The sequence below is a fragment of the Triturus cristatus genome, chromosome 12 (genome assembly GCF_964204655.1).
Source record: "Triturus cristatus chromosome 12, aTriCri1.1, whole genome shotgun sequence".
Lineage (NCBI taxonomy): Eukaryota > Metazoa > Chordata > Amphibia > Caudata > Salamandridae > Triturus > Triturus cristatus.
Window position 1 is genome coordinate 5,100,748 of NC_140595.1, and position 25,443 is coordinate 5,126,190.

General features: G+C 46.9%; 3 protein-coding genes across 5 annotated transcripts in view; 1 reads left to right on the plus strand and 2 right to left on the minus strand.

Moving 5' to 3' along the window:
• Positions 1-4,697, minus strand: part of LOC146772139 (cold-inducible RNA-binding protein B-like) — a 56,274-nt gene extending 51,577 nt beyond the window's left edge. Inside the window, exons 1-4 of one of the 2 annotated variants that reach the window (XM_085638596.1) lie at positions 3,358-4,697; positions 2,754-2,860; positions 2,369-2,492; positions 2,059-2,164 (exon numbers count right to left, since the gene is read on the minus strand). In XM_085638596.1, the coding sequence (XP_085494722.1) occupies positions 2,059-2,164; positions 2,369-2,492; positions 2,754-2,860; positions 3,358-3,460 (440 nt within the window). In that variant the 5' untranslated portion in view covers positions 3,461-4,697. Of the gene's footprint in view, positions 1-2,058; positions 2,165-2,368; positions 2,493-2,658; positions 2,861-3,357 lie in introns of both variants that reach the window. The other variant, XM_085638597.1, reaches the window with a different exon arrangement.
• The window catches only part of LOC146772140 (uncharacterized), a 306,827-nt gene that overhangs the window by 48,280 nt on the left and 233,104 nt on the right, over positions 1-25,443 (plus strand). The window lies entirely within an intron of this gene.
• Positions 16,826-21,820, minus strand: LOC146772141 (cold-inducible RNA-binding protein B-like). 2 transcript variants are annotated; one of them, XM_085638599.1, is made up of 7 exons: positions 21,683-21,820; positions 20,845-20,950; positions 20,654-20,760; positions 20,192-20,318; positions 19,892-19,958; positions 19,701-19,779; positions 16,826-17,699 (listed from the first exon to the last, which is right to left on the minus strand). In XM_085638599.1, exons 2-6 carry the CDS (start codon positions 20,942-20,944, stop codon positions 19,704-19,706), a joined length of 477 nt encoding a protein of 158 aa, XP_085494725.1. In that variant the 5' UTR covers positions 20,945-20,950; positions 21,683-21,820; the 3' UTR covers positions 16,826-17,699; positions 19,701-19,703. The 2 variants fall into 2 exon arrangements, with proteins under 2 accessions (XP_085494725.1, XP_085494724.1); XM_085638598.1 differs by lacking the exon at positions 16,826-17,699 and adding an exon at positions 18,954-19,432.

Sequence of the window (25,443 nt, forward strand, 5' to 3'; positions counted from 1 at the left end):
GTAGAGTGTCATAGGTGCCTGAGAGCTACTGGGCCTAGTTCTACACGTGGCGAGCACCTGTACCTCACACGGACCTAGAATGCTTAGCTTGAGGCCACTGAAATTATGCAGCAGAAAAGGGCCAAATTATGAGACAGTGTTGAGTAAGTGATGCGGCAAGAATTGGCAAATTATGTGGCAGGTTTTTTGTATAGTATTGATCCAATATGTTTTCATTTTAAAACTTGGAAACACTGGGCATTGATTGCACCTCATTAGGACCAGTTTAATACCGAAATATAACTATAAGCAACAGCAAGAAGACCAGACCAGCTTTGCAAAGTGTCCTCCACCACACAGCACCATGTGTCATTGCATTTTTACTAGCTTTGGAACCATTTGAGCTAGAACCATTTTGTTGTTGTTGTTAATATCTGCAGATGATGCGGCAGACGGTGGATTATGCGTCAAATCTATAAAACACCCAAATACAGCAGTAAGCAACTACAAGATTACCAGTCAATCTTTGCAGAGGGCCTTCCACTGCTCTGGAACACTTAGCCACGTTTTAAGTAAATTGTGTTCCGTGTGAGCTAGAATCAAGTTTCTTTTGTTGGACTCTGCAGATTATGTTGCAAATGCGGTAAACTCATAATTATGTGGAAAACGCTGCTGCTGCAGAAACTTATAATTCCAGTGACCCTCAATCAATTAACGGCTGGTAAGAAGGCTGGTTTCCTTAACTTTCTGCACTACCTCCACGCCCTTTGCTTTCAGGCAGAGGCACCTCAAAGTCAGCATTGACCATTCAGGGGCAGTTTGTTTTGTGAAACCTGAATTCATGGGGTAGCAGGTAGAAGGCCAGCAGGGCTGCATTCAGATGCAGAACCCTAAACCCCTCGATCCCTGGGGCATTACAGTATTGGTCTAGGAGACAGAGGAAAGGAGCGAGAGTCATAGATATTGTCAAACAGAAGGCCCAAAATAGAGAGCACTGTATGCGGACTCATTTTTATGTTTACAAATGGCCAGAGACAGCTTTTTCAGAGAGATATCCCAAAGAAGGGGACAATATAAGTGTTTTTTTTATTTATTTTAAAAAGTTCATTCATTAGTGAAGCTGGCACTGCTGCCAGGAGTGAAAGAGACCACTCCTGTTTATCATTAAGGAAGCAGATGCAGCAGGACTGGGCCCAGGGGTTTGAGGGGCCCACTGCATCACAGTTATGACTGTCTACCTTTAAAAAAGGGATATCAAAGGGGATGATGGACGGAGCGTTTGAACAAATCACCCCCAGTCAACTGATCTGGGTTTAATCCATCATCATTCTTTAGCTCACTCCACCACCCCAGTTCGGACATGGCCATATGCAATTCAGTCTGACCCTGTGCCTCATGGGAACAGTCCAGCCCGAACTGCCAAGCCATGTCTTCCCTGGACCGGAAACAAGCATCCTGGGACAGGTTTCGGGTTCATAACCCTCATCAGCCAGGCTATCTTGAATCCAGTGGCAAAGTGAGCAAGGGACCCACGTCTGGGCATACCCTGCCAAATTAGGGCGAACAAAGCAATATCAAAGGGGCATGGCAGCTTATTCTCCTTTCTAGTTTAGGACCGAGGTGATGGTCCATCATGGTGGGGAAGAGGTAAAAGATGCAGAGGAGTAGCCTGCTACTCAGGACTACAGTTATCATTAGCGCAGCAGGTATAGTTGCTTTGGGGTCCAAGAGTGTGAGAGGCTCACACCACCCCAATTATGGAGATATGTATGTTTGGGGTTTTTGTTTGATGCATTTTCTGTTTTATAAGTCTCATTTTTAGTGCAGTTTATAAGCTATAGAAAGAGTACACCTGAAATCATCTCATAAGACCTGCCACTTGCATACAGCCATGTCCCTCCTGCTCCCCCAATCCTTGCCATAAAGTTTTGGAGGGGGGCCCGACCTCAAAACATTTTGCTTAGGGGTGCAAAGAGCAAAAATGTTTGAAGACCTCTGCGTTACACAGTGGTGGCTGCAGCAGGTGCGCAGACACTCCCTCACCAACAACACGAGTCCTAACAGCGTAAGTCATCTTACCCGCCATAATAATCACGGGATCCACCACCATATCCTCCGCTTCTGGAGTCAAAACGGCTACTACTATAACTGCTGCCATAATTGCCTCCGTACCCATCTCCACCGCCTACAAGAAGGAAGCAGACAGTGAAGGGTTTAAAGAGGAAGCACACATTTACGTATGTTCTAGATCTCTGCATGAGCAACGATCTTTTGGGTATATATTAAAAAAAATGTATTGACATCCTCCCCACGGAATCTTAAAAGTAGAAAGGTTGTGACTGTGGTAATAAGACACTTAAAGATGTCCCACATGACATCCTTCCAATACCTCGTCCTCCTCTGCCTCCACGGGGAAATCCTCTGCCGCCACCAGAACCTCCTCGATAGCCACCACGATTTCGATCTGAAGATTTGCCTGCTTGGTCAACTCTGATCTGGCGCCCATCAACAGTCTGGAGTGCAGGAGTAGAGAAAACACAGTAGTATGGTCAGCTTAGAGGAACACAGAATAAAAATGTTAAAAAGCCTGCAAGCCATGTGCTGTATAAACGCACTGTGAATCGGGCAAAGTGCTCTATAACAGAAAATACCACAATCGTTAAGGTCAACCGGGCTTACAAGTTTCTCATATTTGTGCATTTCTTCCATGAATCCACTGAGCTTTCAGCAGATCCCAGGCATTCTCAGATATATTGCTCTTCGGGGACCCCCACCTTTCCATTCAGGGCCTGCAGCGCGTCCTTTGCATCATCTTGATTGTCGAAGGTGACAAAGCCAAAGCCCCGAGATCTCTGGGTCTCTCGGTCTTTTACTACAACAACTGCAGGGAAAACAAAAGCTGTGTGAGAGCCCTCTGCCGACAGTCATTTTTTTCTTTTTTAGAATATATTTATTAACATTTAAGAGCATGCGAAACACATTACAGTCAGCAATCAATACTGCCTTAAAACACCCACCTGAGCCGCATGTCTAGTACAATCATACCCACTGGTACCCATTGTCATATTCACTGACTAATCACTCCCCCTAGTAATAGAGCCCTCGCTCCACGGGTCCAGGTCATGATCAAAATAAGTCATCCTGAATCAATCAGCTATACTCTGCAACAACTCCCTCCCCCCTCCCTCCACCCCCTTCCCACAACTCCTCCGGCATGACTCTTTGGCTGAATATATGGCCAGGCACTAAGTTCCTTGTAACGTACTCCGTATTCTATCCTAGTAAAGGACCATGGAGAACCCAAGTGGGGCAGCGCCCAATCCCCCCCTCTGCCGACAGTCATTACAGAGAAACAAGATGCATGAACTGCAGTCTCACCGTCCACGATCTGCCCATACTTGGAAAAGGTCTGCTTCAATGTGGACTCATTGGTGTCGAAATTGAGGCCCCCAACAAAGAGCTTTGCATCATCAGATGACATGATGAGTTCTGAAACCTGCACAAAGCAAATATTTCAATCACTGTAAAGGCAGGAGATTAGGACAGCTATTATTAAAGGCAGTCCCCACTTTAGATGAACCCTTTCAGTAGCCCGGATGAGGTAGAAAAGTTAAAAGACGGTCTATCAGGGCTTTAATGGTGTATGTGCCAGAAACCACTTTCAAGTATTTCCACTTTTTTTAACTTGTTACATAAAGACACATTACATGCCTAGCAGGTAATAGTTTGTCTTTTTGGAAAGAAACATAGATTACTAAATCATCATAAGAGTATTTTGTGTGTCAACGTAGTACTTGAGAAAAGCATTTTAAAATGAAAAACTAAAACAAGATATGGTGCGTCCAAGTGTATGCTCATGTTAAGAGCAAACTCAAACTGCCACTCTAAAGAGTCTTGAAGTTACCCTGTCCCATCACGCACAGGATTACTTATGCAGTGTGGTTTGAGGTCAAGCAGAGAACGGATCTTTGAAGCACAAACACAGATCTTGCTAAACACAAGTAGATAGGTAGATCTTTATAAATTCAGGGATAACCCCCATTTTGAGGAGTCACTATTTCAAACTTGTCTTTTTTGTTATCCTTGAAGGGAAATGGTGTCCAGTATCCATAAATCCAAAATCCTGTTAAAGGCGTACTCCATACCTCGGTTTTCAGGGGCTTGGAGACCAATTAAGGCTTTAGCTTCAAGCGTACTCGTTCTGAGATGGACAATTCAATAATGCTCAGCAATAATACAGGATTTGGTAAATTGCTCATGCACGCAGTGATTGCTACTTTCCATATATGTTGGCCTTATAGTAGCAATTTTGAAACGAGACACTACCTAGCAAGGGACTGCTTGAGGAAGACATGTCTGAGCATTATTGGCAGCGATATCATTAAATACGAGGACCGAAAGCCTGAGATAGGTAAATAAAAATGACATGGCGGCATTGGTTCTCCTTAGCAAATCACAGTTCACCTGCTTTTCCCAAGACTTGAAAGAGCAAGGCAATTTTGTGGAGGAATGCAATGCTTGTTTCAAGCTGTTCGCGCCATTGTCAGTGAAGTTCAATTGAACATCCCGCAAGCTGTCAGGAGCAAGATGCTCAAGGACAGACACGGTAGGATGGGGTGGGGCGGGGCGGAGGAGCTTCGGCAAGCACCGACGCCTCCTGTGCAGGTATGTGGATAGGTGAAGTAGCAGTACCATGACAGACCAGGACAGTCTGGAGCAACCAACATTAATGTCACTGTGCATGATTCCAGATCTGAAATCACCTCGGAGAGGGGAAGCGCAACCAGTTTTTCAAAGGGGTGTATTGTTTAGATCTTGGTTCACTTTGCTGCAAAGGGATCAGATAGCACCTTTCCTCAGAGTGCCACTTGTGCTCTTTTAGGTGAAACGTAGTGTTTGTCAGCCTCTTAAGTATGTAATCCTCAAAGGTGCCCAGCTGCAATGTAAAGATTCCTCACCAGAACCAGTGACAGATTATCTACACAGAAATGTGAATGTTAGGAATTGCTGTTTGTTGAGTGAGTGAGGTGATCCATATGGAACGGCCTGAAGTGGGTGGTGTAGGATTCTGAGTGCCAGATGAACTGCCCTAAATTCTCGCCTGTTGCTGAGACTCTTCAGCATTTTGGAAGACTACTTAAAAGTTGTGAGCTTGTCCATAGTGCCTCCGCATCCCCCCAGAGATGATCAGTCACAAACGGCAAGATTTCAGGCTTCTGGAAGCGGATGGTCCTCTCCTGATACAACAGAGATCACAGGAAGCCCCTGATAGTGCAAACATTCCTAAGAGGGTCTCAAAATGTAGCCTGGCAAACGGGAGCAGAGCGATAACGACATGCAATACCAGAAAGAGGAGACATTTCTGACCAGACGAGAATTCACACAGAGGCAATGGCATTTTGTACAACACATACGCAAAGTCTTGAGAGCCCTGTGTTCAAAACGTTTTATTACTGAATGAACGAGACTAAAGGTTTGAGGTGGAGACATGGTTGTTGAGTCGAATGCGTCTGCAAATCCTGTAGTACCTTTTGTCTGCAAATGGCCAATCGCTCAGGCAACTACAGATGAAGATTTCTTTGTGACTGAGAAAGCCTGCTTCTACCCTCGTGCATTTTGCCAGGAAAAAAGTAGGTGGGTGGCCTTTTGTTGTCTGAAAGCAAAGTCCCAGTATTTGTAATACGTTTTGCTGAATTTTTACCTCATGAAACGCATATTTTTCACAAATGTATTAATGTGGTGTGCAATATTCAGTCTCCTTTTTTGTTGCGCCATTCATGACATTCCCTCGACACATTGCCAGTTCCGAGATCCACAACTGATCAAAATCATAATTTTGAGTCTTTCTTGACTAAGAATGAGTAGGAGTACATGCAGGTTATTTTCATGTTTTGCAACGCTTTGCCCCCACACTAAGGTGAAACTGAACTTTTTTGTACCAGCTGATCTAGGGGAAAAGGTATCTACACCCTTGAAAGAATGGTGAGCTAAGAACTGCAGAATTTGATCTGCTATCCAAGTGAGCAGTTTCTAGCGACAATGTTTGTTTTTAATGTTATGCCAATGTGAGAGATGGGTGGAAATGCTATCACAAAGGGGGTGTCAGGTGGCAGAGGCGTGATGGTGCACAGTGAAAGTATGTAGGTGCTTTCTTTAGGACTGGAAGGGATCGAATGATGAACTGGCTTGTTGCTGCTGCAGAGTGCACTGCTGAAATGTTTCATTGGAGTATATGCCACAATCCTTTGTGTGAATCTGTTGTCTCTCGCGTCTTCTCCAAACATACTCATCTCAAAGTTTCACCTCGATATTATTTTCTGGATCCCCTCATCAGCAGGAGTTGTAAAGACCAAAGACCACAACAAGGGCGAGCCCGATTCCCCCAAAGTTTGAGGTATTCAAGAGAAGATCCAGCTAAGACACGTTTCACATCCGAGATAACTTCCATTGTGAATTAGGTCTGCAGTGGAATTAGTTGTTCCGTCTTCTGATCTAGTGCTTAGAAAAAGGCCAAATCATTGCAGTCGCGGCTTCAATATATTCTCCTTTGTGTATCTACATCTAAGCTGGTGGATAAAGAGCACATGATATATTGGTGAACTTGGGGACAGAGTAGGTTGAGGAGTCAGCAGGCAATAAGCACACAAATTGGAGGGGCGGCCCCGCTAGGGGGGGTCTTTAAGTGAGCCCGGGAGAGGGGGCCCTCTGGCCAAACCAGCATTATGCTGAAATAAATACTTTGTATTAAGCAGGAAAAAATTGAGTGTCAGTAAGCCGCTCTGTAACAAGCTATCACTGACATCTTGTGATTTATATCCTAGCTGGAATTATGTGTGAAATGGGAAGGGACTCCAAATACTCTTCAAAACCCCCAACCCCATTTCTAATCACACTATGGATACTTTTACACATTAGTAAGGCCTGCATGACCAGAATGTTAAGTTTGGCAATCAAGTATTTGGTTCCATTTTAAAAACGATGACATAATTTAACTGCAAAGTTTAAATATGTCTTGTGTTTAAATAAGTTGAGACATATTTAAACATTGCCAATTTAATAGAGTAATTGTGAAAAATTCGTGGGGGGGGGGCAGCAGCATTAAAACGTTTGAAGACCACTGGCCTACAGTGTTCTTCCTACGAGTATCATTCCTAATTTGGACACCTCTATGACACAATGGCTCCTTCAGTGTTGATCGGATATTCCATGTTGTGTTCTTTCTCATCTGCTTTTCCATGGGACATTCGTCTTTGCTCTGTTTCTCTTGGGGTGTTCCAACAAAGATCCTCTGGTCAAATGTGTTTCTCTGCCCCAGCCCTTTCATTCACTTGGAAACGTGAAACCTATCTGATGGTGTAAGCACAGCATGTGGCCTCTCAGGTGATAGGTGCAGATGGCGATGAGCATAGAACCCGTGTGGTGTAGTCTCTGGCCGATATGAAGTTGTGTTTTGATGCCAAAAAAGATACTAGCACCTCAGTTGAGGTCTGCGCCAAATCTAGACTGAGGACCGGTCATCCTTTCCCAGGATTGGGCGACAAACTGCCAGGCCAGATGGAAAGCACTGATGGAGCAATGCAGTCTCGATACCGACAGAGTGGGTTATGCCACAAGTATTTACTTAAATTTATTTTGTTCGATTTATTTATTTATTTAATCCCTGACGTATATGTTTTTAGTTTATAAAAGGAGAACTGAAAAATACATAATTCATTAGGGTACATTTTCTTGGGTTAATCATTTGAAATATGTGAAAATAGCAGAATGGAGGCATGCAAGCTGGACAGTGGGAGTCTTTTACCCCAATACGTTTCTTCACCTTACAAGGTGCCCTTACAGTAACCCTGGGTGTAGTTCGCGAAGTTGCACTTTGCGAAGCTACGCAAAGTGCAGTTCGCACTACGCGAGCTACGCGTAGCACTTCGCCAACTGCATAGTACCTTGTTCGCACTGTGCCAGATGTCGTTTTCAATGATTGCACAGTGCGGACAAGCAACCGGCACTGTGCAATCATTGAAAATGGCATCTTGCACAGTGCGAGCTGTAGTTTTCTGCTGCTCGAGTAGATTTTTACTCGAGCTGAAGCTTTCTCGACGCGAACTGGTAGTTTCTCGTCGTGAGCATACGCGACCACTCGCAATGAGAAACCTGACCTCGCGTTGGGAATCTCGCCGGGAGGTTTATTTTCCATGCTTGCGATCGTCAACTTGATGTTGCTGATCGCGAACAAGGAAAAAGTCTCGCCAGGATGTCATTTTGCTTGCTCACGGTCGCCAACTTGACGTTGAGGACCACAAGCAAGAAAAAAATGACCGCAACACTACGCTACGCGTGTTCGCACTGTGCTACGTGCAGTTCGTGTAGTGCGAAGTAGCGCGAACTTCGCAAATAAGCGAGCGTAGCGCTTTGCCCAGGCTTACCTTACAGTACAAGGACAACTAGAGCATTTCTGCTCACTATAAAATATAGTAATTTTCAAGAGCAAGCACAACTGCACCAAAGCGGCTGCAAGCTTTCCTTTAATATTACCCCCCCCCCAGTTACTGTTAGCTTGTAAAAATGACTCCCATCATCAGCTTGCTGTAGGTGGCACTCTTAAATGTGTCCTTCCCAAGCCCCTCCAACTTTAATAACCACTGGCAAAGCCCAGAGGTCTTGCACTGGCTGCTTTGAAAATGTTTGTTATGTGTTTTTTTAGGTCTCGCATGAGCCAGCACTGCTCTGGCGAGAGTTTTAGTAAGCGGGTTTTGGAAGTGCTAACTAGTGGCTTTTTTCAGGCCTCCAGCTACAGTGCATGTGCGCCAGGCTCGCGCACCATTTGTCAGCCTGCGCGATCACTTTCGCAGCCGCTTTGATGTTCTCAGTGAGCCGCGCGGCCACTGAGAACATCAAAGCAGCCGCGAAAGTGCACACTATTTGCCAGCCTGCATGCCTCTCTCCGCCTTAGTGCGCGCAATGTGCCCTACCTCCCTCCCTTATCCCACTTCCTGCTTGTTTAAATATAGAATAGGCCACTACGTATTTGATGAAGCATATGTTTTTCAGCATGCTTTCAAAGGCGTTTATTTTTGTTTCTATGTTTTTTCCCCTGATGCGCGTCTCTCTCTCTCTCATTGTCTCTTCACTGACGTGGCTTGACCGCTCTCCCTGAACCACGCAGAGCGCTCATGCCAGGGGCACCTGCCTTGGAGGGTTTGCTGAGCCCGGACATTACTGAACAGCTGCCACGGCCCAGTGCAGGCCCGGAGTGTTCTGAAAAATAAAGCTTTCACTCGGGATAATGAATGCCACAACGCACTTCCTGTTATTGAGCCGCAATGCAGTGCATGCCGGCCACTGGCAACGTATTGTCATGCTTATGAGAAATGGGTCTCAGGATAGATTACCTGGCTGTGCACTGTAATGCGTCACCGTTCACTGTGCCAAGATTTCACGGACAGACGCAGTCGATCCGTTTAATGACCCTGTTTTTTTCGTAAACAGCATGATGAACACTCAGGACATTCCGTACAGTGTCTGACAGAAATGCGTCCATAGTCATGTGCACGAGCCTTTGGAATTTATAGGGCTTCCGCAGCTGACATGCTACAGGCACCCTAGCTAATTAAATGGCACAACGGGACACTGACGAAGCAAATGTTCCTTTCTCATCCAGCCAAGCAGGGGAGCACCCGGCCATGTTACCACACAAACTAAATTGACCTTGTTTCGGAAGCATTATGCACAGAGGTGGGTTATCTCAGATACGGTTAATAACCGCCCTAGACTAGAGTCAAGCCAGGGGTGGCTCTAGGCTCATGGTGGCCCTGTGCAGGGGGGAGCGTAGGTAGGGGGCCCCGGAAGTTGCCAAATCCCTGCCAGGGGCCGCCACAAATATGTATTGTATCAGATTCCTCGTGGCGGCCCCTGGGGTTTGGCGGCCCTGTGCAGGTGCGCACCTTGCACATGCCTAAGGCCGCCGCTTGTCAAGCCCTTGTTAGTATACTATATGTAAACTTTTTGTAAAATCAACAAGCATTGGCATAGCCAATAGGTCTCGCCTTTGGGACCTTATAAATGTTTAGTTATTCAACACAATATCCTTGGTGCAACAACATTTAAGTGTTGCATGGCTAAACACTTATAAAGTCACAAAGGCGAGACCTATTGGCTATGCCAATGGTTATCTGAAAGGCCGTCCGTGCTCACTCACACGGGCCTGTACGTAGCCACAGAGTGGGATGATGCTGTTGTTTTGGAATTTCTGCGGCACTCGTGCAGATCTTAGCACCCAGTGTACCAAAGTCTGCAGGTTCCAGTAACTAAAGGCACTTGTACGGCCAATGACTATAGACACGTTTGACAGTCGATATTTATCACGACGCACAGGATTTACACGGCAGTTTAGAGCCCGAGGCACCCACTGTCCCTGAACTCGCCCTCCCACTGCGCTCCAGGCTCGCGGTATCGGCCGGCCCTGGCTCCAGCACGGGCCCTAGGTGCGGCAACTTACGCCCGTCCTGCGCGCGGACCACTAGTCCCAGCATGCACTCCCGCAGGCAAAAGAGTTCGCGATACTCCGCCCTGCAACGGCCGTGAGTTGCTATGGCCGCGAGCTTGCCTTTGTACGCTAAACCCCGCCCCTCGTATGTCGTCACTCATCCTCGCAGCGCGCCCACATGGCCGCAAAGTACTGCGCGTGCGCACGAGGCACCTCCTCTGGCCGTGTCCTGCAAGGCTGCCCACGCGGACCCAACCCTGGCTAGAACCCAACCCTGCTTAGACACCCCGCCGACTGCCCTGCACCCCGGGCTCTCGCAGGGCCCCACAGGCGGGCCCCAGGCCCCTACCTGAGCGCGTGTGGCAGATACAGACACGATGGTGTCTAGGTGTCGAAAGCTGGCGCGCAGGCGCGCTCCTACTTATATACGCCGGCGAGCCACGCCCACCTCATAAATATCCATGGTGATGCGATGACGACTGCAGTTAAGCTCCGCCCCATTGGCACTAGAGGTGGAAGAAACACTAGTCAGCCCTGGCCCCAGCTGCTGCTGAGGCTGCTCTTGGCTCAGATGCCAGACAGTGGCCTCATTCCTCCACCTTCATTGTGGCGGCGGTGGCCTCATTCCTCCACCTTCATTGTGGCGGCGGTGGCCTCATTCCTCCACCTTCATTGTGGCAGCGGTGGCCTCATTCCTCCACCTTCATTGTGGCAGCGGTGGCCTCATTCCTCCACCTTCATGGTCAGTTCTTTACTCGGATACCGAGGCGGTGGAAGCCTCATTCCTCCACCTTCATGGTCAGTTCTTTACTCGGGTACCGAGGCGGTGGTAGCCTCATTCCTCCACCTTCATGGTCAGTTCTTTAGTCCAGGTTTCGATTTTCGTGTTCATGTGTCACACTTTGTCACAGACTCACAGTTGAAGTTGGTTCCCACAGTCAGCGCTGTGATAGGCCGCAGGTAGCACTCAAGGTGGTTTGTCGAAATGTCACAAAGTTTCCTGATCCGTGGGTTTTCATTTTTATCTAATCCCTTGCCGAATGTCTCCTTGAGTTTGTGGAGATGATCATCCAACACCTCTCTGTGGAGGTCTGCTGTTCTTGCAAAGCAAGGAGCACCTGCTGCAGTGTCTGCAGATCCTTCCAATACATCAGGTGGCCACCACTGGCGACATGCACATCATTGTTGGTCAACTGATTGCATTGATTGTCCGCACCTTGCTCCGTATAGGCATCGGCCTGATCCTCGGGAGTGCGTACAACGCAGTCAGTTTGGTTGTTGCTTTTGGGCAAGTCTTCTCTATGTGGTTTTTCCAGCTGAGTGGAGTCCAGTCAGCCCTAGGCAGGAGCTGTTTTCCCATTTGGTCTCCTCTCCATTGAGGAGGCGCTGGGGATGCTTCCTGTTTTGCTTTCCGGTGATTAATGTTGCTGAGGTTTTGCTTCTGTTCAGGGTAATCTGCCAGTCACTGTACCATTCGAATAGACGGCCAGGTGTGGTCTCGAGGTTCTTAGCTCCTTCCTTGTCGTTGAAGCATTAGGAGATGAATGCACCATCATCGGTGTAAAGAGCAAGATCTGCCCACAGTTGTGACGTGCACCCCATTTATATTCACTAGGTCACGTGACTGGTGTGGGCGGTGCGAGCTAATGTTGGGCAAGCAAACAAATTAACAGGGCAAGCCAAGGGTCTGCAATGTAAATCAAACAAAAAAAACACATAACATATGATAAAGTCTCTTCAAAGTTTAACATGTGAAACATTTGACATTGCTATCACAACTAATCATTATTAAAGGCAAACGTAGGCTCATTCCTGACCCTGCAGCAAAACTGCCATTAGTTAACTGAGAGGCAGTTTCAGGTAACCCTGGGATGGGGCTCGTGTTGCTATAGCTAGGGGCTACTGGAATTATATACAACTGCTACCAATGAAGTGCAACCTATGCCTAGTGTCAACACAAAAAAAAAAATGATACAAATAATGAAGCAATCCTATCACAGAAATTGCTTTTTCGTGGTGCATATAATCAACCCTGCCCCCATAATGTGGCCCTTCCTTGCTGCTTAATTCCACCTACCATGGTTAGTCTATAGGTGTTTGTACAGCTGGTATTCTGAACTCGAATGTTTGAAGGTGCATTTGTATGAAATACTGACAAAATAAAAAAGGGCCCATAAAAGTGTGAAGTTGGTAAAGCAGGGAAGCTGCGAGTATTCCAGGTTTTCCAGTTTCACTGTGTGCGAATCAGACACTGTAATTGGAATGTTAATACTTGCAGGCAGAAGGCACACGAAGGCTTGGGTCACTAGTGGCTCATGGTTCTAGCAAGACATTGGCATGAGGCAGAGCCAGGATTGACCTTTCAGCAGGTCACCAACCTCTAGTGCAAGTACAGCCCACAGGGGAGGCTACTTTCTTGTCTGTCCATCAGGAGGCTATATTGCTCTCTAAAGAAACAAACATTGGCAAAGCCAATAAGTCTTGGCTATAAAAGATCTATTGGCCATTTGAGTTACCAGTTTCTCAGCAGCGCCGCTTGCTGTGCAAGACGGCTGAAAGAAAAAAAAAAAAGCGCTATGACAGGGTTAACACTGGGTGCATTACAGGACTTTTCTGCACTGTTGTACAAGGCTTATAGAAATTGACATGCCTGACCTATTGACTTTGCCAAAGCTGTGGGGAGAAGCAAGAACTGGGCTATAGCAATGTTGGTTACAGTAACAAGCAATACGAAGGGGGGGGCTGGCAGTGGAACAAACAGGCTACTCTGCTGCAGCTCAGATACTGCTATATCTACCACGATGCATCACGATTACCTGAAAGATGTCTTGTAAGCTGCGACTTTCTGCCAAAGATGCAAGTCTCTGGTTTTCATTTGAGGTGGTGTTACTTTTACCGGTTGAAGAGAATGTTAACATTGATGTGGTTCCATGTTTGTATGGCATGTGTGCCAGTTCTGCATATTTAGGAGGGGAGTACCTTATGAGCAAAAATAGAGTATGCTTACTCTCATGGAAATGAAGGTGCCAGTACAAACCTCTCTGAAGTGGGGAGGATGTGGCTCTGCAGGCTTTGAAACTGGGGGACCAGGGTCAGTCTTTGTATCAGCTCAAAACACTGCCAATCGGGGGAAACAAATTGATCTACCCCATTAAAAAAAAAATCAAAAAGGAATGCAACCTTTCCTTTTGCTCACTTATAAGGCTTTAATACCTTTGTGTTAAATATGAGACGTGATTTTGTTCAAAGGAGCATAATTAAGGGGAAAAGAAGCAGTTGTCAGCAAAATGCTCTGACAAACGCGCCAAAACGTTGGGAGCCGCATCTTGGAGGAGGGTGATCCAAGGCCATAGAGGGAGGAGTGTGAGCATAGATAATGAGGCGGGGGGGCACACAAAACAAAAAGCCTTGCTGATGGATGCTGTTCCCACAAAATGTTTTCGAAAAGCGGCAACTCATTCCCACGGTCTTAATCGTGTGAATTTGTGATAAAGTGCCACTTTTTGACATGGACACCCTGCACTTCTTGACCACTGGTACCGAAGTGGATTTGGTAGTGCACTGGGCCCCAGTGCACAGATGCTCAACTGTAAACCAATTGGCAAGGGCTTCATCACCAGTTTGAGACCCTGATAACTGGTACCCCTGGGACACAGGATGTATTATGGCACCCTAAGAAACGACACACAAACTGCATGCAGACTGCCACTGCACGTTGTGCGATATGAAGCAACCTATACTGAAAACATGGCATTGCCCACTCCCTGTGTGCAATGTCCAAGCACACTGGACATACTATTTGTAATGCACCCTTACAGCACATTTGAGAGCCATAAGGCCGTCTGGCTAGATAGGCCAGAAATGTTTAGTTCCATTGCTACATTTTGAGTGTTCAGGAAGCCATAAGTGCTGGTCATTGCGAATAAGCCAGCTACCTAATGGCTTTCACTGAAAACACCAGTTTGGAATCTTGTCTTAATAAATCCATACCGACGCCAGTGTCTTTTTCATGAGGTGCTCCAGTACTCCTACTAGTCACTTGGCTTCTGCCCAGACTGGAGGCAACACCATGCGCTACCTTAACGCCCATTTGGCACCACAGTATGCAGGGAATTAGAAAGTCAGGAAGAGCGTTTCACTTACAAGACATGCAAAAACAATTGATACAACGCAGAACAATGTCAAACGCTGAACCTAGTAGAGATCTGGGCCTAAATCCATTATTTGTTGCGCCCCATGCATTCCAGTTTAAACCCAGTTGCAGAGTCGCAGGTAACCCGCCGACAAGTACTGTAGCTCATCAGGGGTAGCAAGCGATATATCAATGAAAATTCTTCCCTCATCTATTCCTCCACTATCATTTCCAAAACAAATAACTTGCATGTCTACCTCAAATTAATTTCATATTCCCCTATTACAATTTCCCCACAAATCTTGTGTACCCAAGTAGCAGCGTGCTACCCGCCAAGAAGCGCTTCCACATCCCATCAGGGCTGGCAAGCGCCCTGTAAACGCAAACCCATCCCGCCCCGATCCTATCTAAATAACAGAACTAATTTTTTCCCGCTCTACCATCTAGTTCATAACTAATCTTTCATTGGTTCCAGAGTAGGGTGTAGCTGGCCAATAAAGCACTTACCGGTGGTAAGTTGTGATGCTGCTAGTCATGGTAAAAGTCCAACCTGAACTGCTAGTGCAGGTACTCCCTGGACCGGAAACAAGCATCCGACACCAGTCAAGTGTGGGATTTTGCCCAGTTAACAAACCAGGGTCTCGTGGCTAGAAAGCTGGCACCGAGTGCTGTGTCTCACGGCTTCCTAGAGGTTGCCCATCACTGCTGCACCCAGGCCACTGTGGCAGACCAAGTGTCCCTTGCACCGGCAACGCCGACATTCAGCCTCTCAGGGTGCAGCGCCCTCCACATGCCATGGCTTCCTCCTCCTCTGGCTGCTCCAGTGCTGTGAATGTTAGGGAAGCAAGGAGCCTACTCTGGATACTTCGGTTTATTCGCAGTGTGGCTTGTGCTTCTCCCACATAGGGTGACCAGAATTTTAAAAACAAAAAACGGGACATATCACAAAAATAGGGCTCTCATTTTACGTCAAGCGAGCCCAGAATGACAGCGCTCCTCAGCAGAGTATTACAAAACAGACAGCAAGAACATAAAATGTTGAAACCCAGTAGCTTGCCTGTGAATTAAATGGCTTTCTTGGAACAACTGCTAACTATATCTGCTTTGTAAAACAAAACTACCTCCCCCGTTTTTAGTTGACCCTCTCCCAAAACAGGGACATGAGCTAAATTTTTAGAAATCAGCCCGGACAGATGGTGAAAACGGGGGCCCGTCCTGGCAAATCAGGGACGCCTAGTCACCCTACTCCACCAGAAACATGTCAATGTGGGTTGGGTGTGTGGAAGTACAGCCCCTAGGTAGGAGATGCTTAGTTGTGTCCAGCAGAACACATTTGGAAAGGATAAATTAACAAGCTTTGCAAATGCAATAGGTCTTGCATTTTTGGGCGTTACTGGCATTATAAATGCTTTTTTTTACCTGCCCAGGTTACAGTACCTCATGTAAACACTGGCTACCCTATTGCAATACAGTGAAAACCTGAAACCAATGTTGGGATCTTTCACACCAAGAAACGCATTTAGAACCCTACTATCTAGTGTGAATACACAAAGAAAATGTCCTTGTGCTCTGTGGGCAAACACAACGGCAAGAACAATCATTTGGAAGATGATCTCAGCCACTGTTGAAGTGAAAGAGCGCATTGCACATATAAACAAGGGCCCCATTACTGAAGCCAGCATTCTGCGAGTGATGCAGGAGTCTACATCTGATTTAAATAGTGCTCAATTAAAAAAAAAATATATATATGGGAAGGAGCAAATTGGAAAGATGGGTGAAATTCGCGAGGAAATTGCCCAAACCTGAATACAGCAAGTCTCGATTAAGACTGCAAAAGCGCTGCCTGGGCGAGTAAAAATTAAAATCTACACCGTACTGGTAGCAGACACGGCATCTTTGAAATCCGACTCGGGCTGGAAGGTGATGTGCACAAAGAAGTAGTCTCGTGTGCCACACCAGAGCCCACCATGGAACAGCAAAGGGAGAGAGCGCACTTGCAGCAGAGGGCAGAATCATGAGGCAAATGCACTAGGTCACGAGCCCCAAGGGAGCATTGGACAGTAAAAGACATTAGACCCTTCAACTTCTGTTGCCTTCCTACATTAATGGAATAGGGTTAACCCCACCGAGGCATTACAAGCCAGGTGTCACTAAACCCAAGCAAATTCCATGATTTGAACCCTGAAATAGTAAAGACAACAAATATACTCAAATATTGATTAATTCACACAAAGAATTTTCCAAAATGCATTTTTTATTCAACTTTAACAATGGACCCGCTAGGGGAACAAGACTACAGCACATGTACCAAAGCCTCATAACGTGCATTAGACCATAGAGACTCCTGGAGAAGTGGTTTGCAATAACCGCACTAAAGCATTGAAGAAAGGGATGCCAGGCCCAAGTAATTCCCATTAAATACACACGTCTATAGTCTTTCAATTCATAGGAAAATGCCAAAACCTTTTTTTGAAATTTATATATATATATATATATAAAAATAAAAATCACGCCCCCACCCCCCCCCCGGTTCCTTCGACTACAGACCCAATGGACACCCCCACCCCCCGGCGCACTGGGCTCAGGGAAGACACAGGGCATTACCCGCACACCCCCCACCTCGTGGCGCACAGGCAGAGAAACCCAGACTCGAACCATGGATGAGGGGCAGACACGCACAGACACTCCCCTGCCCTAAAGGGCGCACGCATTACAGCACAGCCCGCTGAATCCCAGAACTAACATGGTGATGGCCCCCCCCCCCCCAATAAAAAAAAATCCTTAGCACTGACCATAAGGGAACATGGCACAAGGATACTCGGATAAACACGTTCCGATAACCCCCTCGAACCATCACAAGCCATACTGCACATAGGCGGGTCCAGCAGCCCGCTTCAAAGTCCCAGATAGCCGACGGCTATAGCAGTAAGGCACCCCTTCGACGCATCGAGCAGGCCACATCCATGGTGAGGTAACCGCTGACTCCACTTCTGCACTACCCTTCCAATGGTGGCAGAGCACGCCAGACTTCAATCACTCCTCGACCTCTTCCAAGCCTTCAATGTGCTTCGGGGCTATCCTCAGAAGCAGGCAGTTGCCGGGAGTTACCTGTTACAAAACAGTGTTTCAGTGATAAAGAACCACAGCAATCTGCAAGGCATTCAGAGTGCCTCGAGGCCGCCCCCACCCCATTATCTGCCTCAACGCAGGGCAAGCGTTTGCATGTGCTTCAAATAGTTATGACGAAACCCACTGACCACTTAAAACAAAATCAAAACTATTAAGGAAGCCTGGCACCCAGCCCACCCTGGCCCTTCGAAAGCTGTGCTTTTCACCATCACAACCCCCCCCCCCCCCCCCAAAGACCCTCCTAGAGAACGTGCACTAAAACCCGACAAAGCAGGCTTTGGAGTTGCCCTGAAGGCCGCTCTAAATAGATGTGGGGGGGGGGGGGGGGGGGGGGGTTCCCCTGTCCAGTAAAGAGCAAGTTCTGCTAGTTCTACCAGGACAGGAATAAAACCTTTAATCCGAGCCCATGAAACATGACGCTTCGTTTACGCAGCACCCTCATCAGTTACCCGCATGTTTCAAGGATAACGTACAGTAGTAGGCTGGTGGTCGAATGCAGTCCCACAGCCGCCGTACCAACCTACTTTTTTTGGCAGCTTCCATGCACAGGGTTCACACCAGCGACAGGCTGTGCCCCAAGAGTGCCAGTCAAACCAGCCAAATAGAACAGTCACGAGAGGGGGCACTCCACTACCGTACCACCACCCCACCCCTCGCACAGCCCACTAAATCCAGTAACTTACCCTCGTGTGGCGCTCCAGCGACTTAGGGCCATAGAAGCAGTAAAAAACGTCTACTACAGCAAGGTTGTGAAATTACAAAATAGATGCTGACAAACAAAAATTACCTTTAATGACAGGACTATGTGCACATCTGAGCTAGTCAAGGGCATCATCACTGGAGGCCAAATCGTCATGTGAACCGTTGAAGTCTAAAGCATCCACGCCCGTCCTGCATTACCCATTTACTGTTCTATGGTGATTATACAAGACGCCTCTGGGGCGTAACTGAGGGGTGTCCAATGGCCTATCTCTATAGAACAATGCCCGGAGAGGACTGGAGAGAATTACGAGCCTAATCTTTTCCCTAAAGTAGGTTTGTGGGTTGTCTACAGCTCCAGGGCTAACCCAGATGGTCAAACTGGCAACCCCTTTAGTGGGACAGGCCAGACATCACCACCTTACTCAAGTTCAGCCTGGGTTACTGCAGATGCTTTTATTGAGCACCAAATAGGGCAGGACACTTAAATGAGCAAAACATATCTAAGAAGATCCAGTTAATGCCAGAACCGTGTTTTTTTTTTTCAGAGCGTCTTTTAATGGGCTTCATGAAGCCAAATAAAACGGGATACAAGATTTCTGTAACCATTTCAAATACAACAATTCAATATGCATTTCTTCCAGTAAAAAAAGCAATACGTGTTTTAAAAGATACACGAGAAGTTGTCTTCAGTTCGACAATGAATACCAAGAGACTTCGCTTTATTATGTACAATGACCCAAAATCGCACCTCGCTATATTAAAGGAATGTTATAAAACGTGAACTTTTGACGTCTATTTCTTGCAATAAACATCTCCACCCTGGCTACATCTGTGATGGGCACAAGTCCAAAAAAGGCAAACTAAAAACTTGATATCGTATCTGACAGGCTTGAACACTAGAAATATTGCAGGTGCATTTTACGAGAACGAATCAGCGAGGCTCCAAAAATCTTTATAAATACAGCCATTGGAAGGATGATGTCGAGTCAGGAAGATTTTTTACTTGCGAGCTGAGGACAAGAAGCAGGCACAAAGTTGTAAAGACTCCAGCAATACATTCAGCATTTAACAATAACCACCCTCCCTCTGAGCATATGGAAACTACACCCCCCAAACACCCAAAGAAAGTCATTTAAACAAACGTACGTTTAGTCAACGCAATCACAAGCATTAAATAGGAGACCTACCACCCACAGATTTGGAGAAAAACCTCCCAGCCAGCATGCATTAACGGTACGTGGGGATGAAGTGTAGCATGAGATCACAACGGCCACTTACCAATTAGTTATCGTAGTAGGATCCGCTGGAACGGCCATATCCTCCACCTCCTCCACTTCTGCCGCCGCCACCGCTGCCACTAAAGAGAGACGGAGGGTCAGATCATACTGTGGCAACACAAAGGAGTATTCCTACACCAGGCCACAGACCAAGCTTGAAACGATTAAAAGGTACACGAGTCCAGTGCTTACCCTCCACCATAGTAGTCTCTGGAGCCGCCGCCATATCCTCCACTTCTTCCGTAGCTGTCTCCACCACCTATGGGAAGGAGATTAGAATGAGTATCAGGGCAGGTGGACACTGGCAGCCCACCCTACTGGCACGTACCAGTAGGAGTACGTCATATTTCCCGCTACCACACCCAAACAAGCTGGTGGTGCTGGCAGCACATCAGGGCCCCGTCACAAAGCCGGCTGCCCGCCGGACTGGGGTGCACAGCTCAGCAGCATCGAGCCCCAGCCAATAATCCCATCGAGTAGATCAACACAAACCTCTGGAATATCCGCGTCCTCCGCCGCCACCGCCAAAGCCTCCTCTGTATCCACCGCCGCCGCCACCTCGGCCTCCTCCCGAGGATTTACCGGCCAGATCCACCCTTATCTGCCGCCCGTCGAGGGTCTGTGGGAGGAATGAGCATTTAGTACAAGTTTGACACCCAGAGCAAGGTAAAGGCCATAATACTACGTTGGGGAGCCAGGCACGGGTCTACTTCTGGGGCCCCACTCACCACCACACCAATCCCCCTCGTAGGGACGCCCTACACCCCGGACTCAACTCCCCGTCCATGGCTTGCCCCCCCCCCCCCCCCCCCAATTCACATCGTGTTCATGAGCGGCTTACGTCCCCGTCCATGGCCTGCCCCACACCCTCCATTCTTGTCCCCGCTCATACCCCCGAGCTCACCTCCCGTCCATAGCCTGCCCCTTCCACCCCATTCATGCCGCCGGGCTCACCTCGCCGTTCATGGCCTGCAGCGCGTCCTTCGCATCGTTCGTGTCCTTGAAGGTGACGAAGCCGAAGCCCCGGGAACGCTGCGTCTCGCGGTCCTTGATCACCACCACTGGAGGGGGAAGGAAGAGAGTTAATGTCCGCGCTTTGGAGGCCGCCCCCGGTTCCCCCTCACCCCATAGACGGCCCCGCTCACCTTCGGCCACTTGCCCGTACTGCGAGAAGACCTGCTCCAGGCTGTGCTCGTTGGTGTCGAAGCTCAGGCCTCCTACGAACAGCTTCCCGTCGTCACTCATGGCGAGCTGCGGGGGCACAAGACACGAGTTCGGTTACTCCTCCGAGCGCCTCACGACCACCCCTCCCCCATAAACAATACAGCAGATACACAAAGAGGAGCGCCCGGGGCCACCCGCTTTGAACACTCACATTTTAAAGCAAAGGATACCAAACTTTGTGATGCGTTTTAAGAATCAGACACGGGCCGCGCGCGCGCCCAAGACTCCCCACCCGCTCGAAATGGCGGCCGCGCAGCCCCGAGCTGTCCAAGATGGCGCCCAGACCACGCACGCCATCTTGTCGCACTACGTTCAGCACGCAGAACAAAACAGACCGCCATCTTGGCTTGGACAAAGCCTTCGTCGTTGGTAGCTAAAGTCACTGACAACAATAGAGGATCTAAAGCCGCCCCCGCCATGTTGGCGCGGGAAGAGCCAAGGCAGTCGTTAGTAAAGGCCTACGCAAAACAAAGGGCCGGAACCAGAGGACGGTTACTGACGGCTACGCAAAAGGTTTAAAGGCAGGGCGCGCTATCGGTTACGGAATTTAAACTTTTCACGGTAAACGTCGCTCAACGTTTTTACGTAAAGAAGTTACAAATTTGGAGCACTATGGGTCTAAAATCAAAAAACAAAACAGTTAAAGAAAAGCTCTGCAGCGGCAAAAACTGCGAGACACCCCCCAGTCACACCCTCGCCAAACAATCGTTAAAGTCTGCCCCTTGGCAAACAATCATTAAAGACACCCCGTCGCCATACCTTGAAATGAACCAACACAAGTCACGAAAGCAGGAACCGAGAGATCACGAATGAAGAGTGAATCCACTGCGCGCGCTCTTTATAAGCAGCCGCTCGCCCACCTCGTAAACGGTAACGCGCTGACGCACTTCCGCCCGACGGTGTCTAGCTAGCCGAAGTCATGGTCATGAATATTCATTGTAACGATATTAAAACGTCATGACGCAAGCACGTCTTGCAAAGAGAAGAACGCTTGTTGTAACCTGCCTCATGGAGCCTGGCTTTTGCACCGAGGCCGTGGTTATTCCGGACTTCGCTCAGTCCCTTTCATCGCGTGGCAGTGACTATGTTAAAGATACCGACTTAGAGCACAGTGCATCTGTTATCAGTCAGTCAATTTTTATTGCATAATTAATAAAAATTATTACAATCCACATTTAATAAAAACAATTGTAAAGCTTGCGATCATAAATTACTTGTTTCGTCTTGTCTTTTTTTTTTTTTTTTAAAACCAGGTCACAAGTCCCCGGAAGAATAACTTATAGTTTTTGAATTCTTAGTCTAACACGTTTTAAGGTGTAATCACGTGGTAGAGTGTCCGGCCTTAATCACTGTGTTCCACTTTAGTTAAAGTGTAGGGCCGCTCATTTGCCCGGGAGTAGTTTTTTAGCTTCTGTCATGAATTTGAGTCCCCGGCAAGCAAAAGTGGGAGAGGAGCCACTCAACCAAGTTATTATCGCTTGCCGGCATGTTTTTATGTTCAAATTGAGACAAATAGCACGTAGGTATTTCCTTCTCAGTGTCATTAGCGCTGGGCACACGCAAAACAGATGAGTTAGGGTTTCATTATGGTATCCACATAGTCTACATTGGAGACTTTCATTCTGATATTTCCACGACGGTCTTAGATCTTTAGAATAATGCAGACCCAGTCTGTAGTCTATGAAGATTTTTTTTAAGTGTTGACTAAAGTGAGTTGCTAAGTAGGTCTGCTGTTTCTGATAAGAGTAGGAAGAGATTACGGTCCAAGCGTGGCGTCGAGAAGCCAGTATAGTTTTGTCCTCTAATAAAGATTTCCTTTTTGCCACTCTGTTGGCTATTTTACAGAAAGTAGTATGTTCGATTTCTTTGTTCCAAGTTTCTAGGAGATCTAATTCGTGCAAACAGGAGTTCAGGTAAATTGCCCAAGAATTTCCGGTAGACTCTCTGTTTTGGGAGCTTATTTCTTGCCAACAAACGTGGTCCATGGACTTGGGTTGGGCTAGCCGAAGTTTATGACACCATTTTGCAAACCTTGACATTGAGCGAAAGTGTTGATTTTGTAAGCCAAATTCAAGGCGGACTTGAGCCGCAGATGCTGATTTAGGCAGATTGAACACAGATTTGTAGATTTTATTCTGTAGTTCGTTTAAAATTTTGGCCTCACCTCCGAGCCAAGTGACTAGTCCGTATGATAGTGTAGGTTGAATTTGGGCAGACATTACCCTCAGGAGGTGCGTATAATTGGGACCCCCCATTTTTTGTTGAAGCTGTCTATATGCGTAAATCAGTAAATTCATATTCACTGAGCAGAATCCTTTCCTCAAATACATCTCTTTTTGGAAACGGTACATTGACGATGTCCTTGCAATTTGGCAAGGACCGGAAAACATCCTAGTGGAATTCTGTCAGTGGATCAACACCTGTGACCAGAACCTGAGATTCACCCACACCACAGATAGAAACACCATGGTCTTTCTAGATGTTGAGATCAGGAAAGAAAAGGATCGCCTGGAGACAATAACCCACTATAAACCTACAGCAAAAAATAATCTATTGAGATTTGAAAGCTTTCATCCTAGGCCTCTGAGAGAGAATCTCCCGTATGGCCAGTATTTAAGACTGCGACGTAATTGCAGTAAAATCAATGATTTTAAAAAACAAGCCCTTGACTTGACTAAGAAACTTGAATCAAAAGGCTATCCGGAGAAGATCCTCAATAAATGCGAAAAAAGAGCGCGCAATCAACCTAGAGCGGCACTTCTGGAAAACAGACCTCCAAAAGAAGGTACCACACCTCTAACTTGTGTAACCACATATAATAGTGTTTCAAACCAAGTAACAAAATCGGTCAATAAACATTGGAAAATCCTCAATACTGGGATCTTCAATTGGGAAAAACCTTTGTTTTCCTACAAGAAAGCCAGGAGCCTAAAAGACACTCTGGTGAATACACGCCCAAGAACGACGGATCTGCAAAAACAACCAACTGTTCTGAATGCATGGGGTCTACCTGGTATCATCGGTCATTACAAATGTGGCAATTGCAGTGTATGTCATCTCACTGAGAACACCAAAACTCTAAACCTGGAACCAGGAAAAATATGGACCTTGAGAGCTCACACAAACTGCAATAGTACAAATGTAGTATACCTAATCATGTGCCCATGTAAACTACAATACGTGGGAATGACAACCAGAAAAATCAAACAAAGAATCTGCGAGCACCGCAGCACAATCAGATGCAAGAAATCAATGACCAAACTAACAGAACATTTCCTAGTAAATGGTCATACAACTAACGATCTAAAATGGACTGTCATTGAACAGATTACAGCAGGAGAAAAATCACAGGAAAGACTTTTTGAAAAAGAGCAACGCTGGGTGTACAGACTTTCCACTCATAAGAAAGGGCTGAACGATAATATCCCATGGAATTCAGTTCTTTCCAAGTAGATGACCTTCCCTTTGGCACGGAATTAATACTTTTCCATCTGAAAATTAGTTCTGTCCCCTTCAAAATACTGGATCAAAAATACTGGATCGATTGATATAAGTACGATAGATATATCTGTTGTCTTGTGTGGGTTAAATCAGGATAAGTACGCCTGGTATTGACACCTACTATTACCTTACTGTGCACTAACCTATATGTCCCCTATGAGAGGATTATTTTCAATTCCTTCCTTAGCTTAATACTGACGCTAAGCTTTCCGTCAATTAAACACCTGATGTTAGAACTTTGCCTCTTCTGAAGCCTACCGCTTTATGCGTGTGTTCTCACATAGTCTATTACGCCAGCACACACCCCTCGTTTTAAGCCTATAACGCTCTCCCACTCACAACCGATCTTAGGCTGTCACATACTCCTCCACCCATTGGGCCTTACATGTTAACTATGTTGCTATTGGCGGAATCCTAGCCAATCGCGTGCAACCAGGAAGTATTTGACACGCCCCACTGGTTCCTCTCCGCATCCCGGGCATTTCTCGGGACGCGGTGGCGGGACACGGTTGTAGGCGAAATAGCTGATCTTCCTTTTCACCATGTAAGTAGACATGTACTTCTCGTGGGTGGGCACCACGCATCGTTTAGGATCGATCTTTCGGTCCACTTATGTTCTACGTCTTTTCCCCGGCAGATTGAAGGTGATCTTTCTGTCCGTGCTCTCGACATTTTCGAGGCATCTTTTCCCCGCATTACCAGTAAGCCCAACTTTGGAGTTACCTTTTCATGTTTTACGCCCTTTGCACGGTTGTTTCGGGAGTGTTGTTGTGTAGAGTATGCGAGTTAGTTGTAACCTTTTTTAAACCAGTTGTCGGTATAAATTGAATACTGGCACGGTGCGTTTTTCATTGGTGACGAATGACATTTGTGATTTTCACTTGATCACTCGTCGCTATTTACGTGCGCCACGCATAGTATCGTGTAAGTGCACACAATCACCAGTACGACTATTGGTGGACACACGGAGTGACAACACGAATGTTTGATGTTAGTCACCTGATCATCACAGCGCCATT

Excerpts from the sequence above, each read along its gene's own strand:
- LOC146772141 (XM_085638599.1), bottom strand. The coding sequence starts at position 20,944 with ATGAGTGACGACGGGAAGCTGTTCGTAGGAGGCCTGAGCTTCGACACC. Across the intron at positions 20,319-20,653 it reads TGCAGGCCATGAACGGCGAG|ACCCTCGACGGGCGGCAGAT; the intron begins GTGAGCCCGGCG and ends TTCCTCCCACAG. Across the intron at positions 19,780-19,891 it reads AGAGACTACTATGGTGGAGG|TGGCAGCGGTGGCGGCGGCA; the intron begins GTAAGCACTGGA and ends GTCTCTCTTTAG.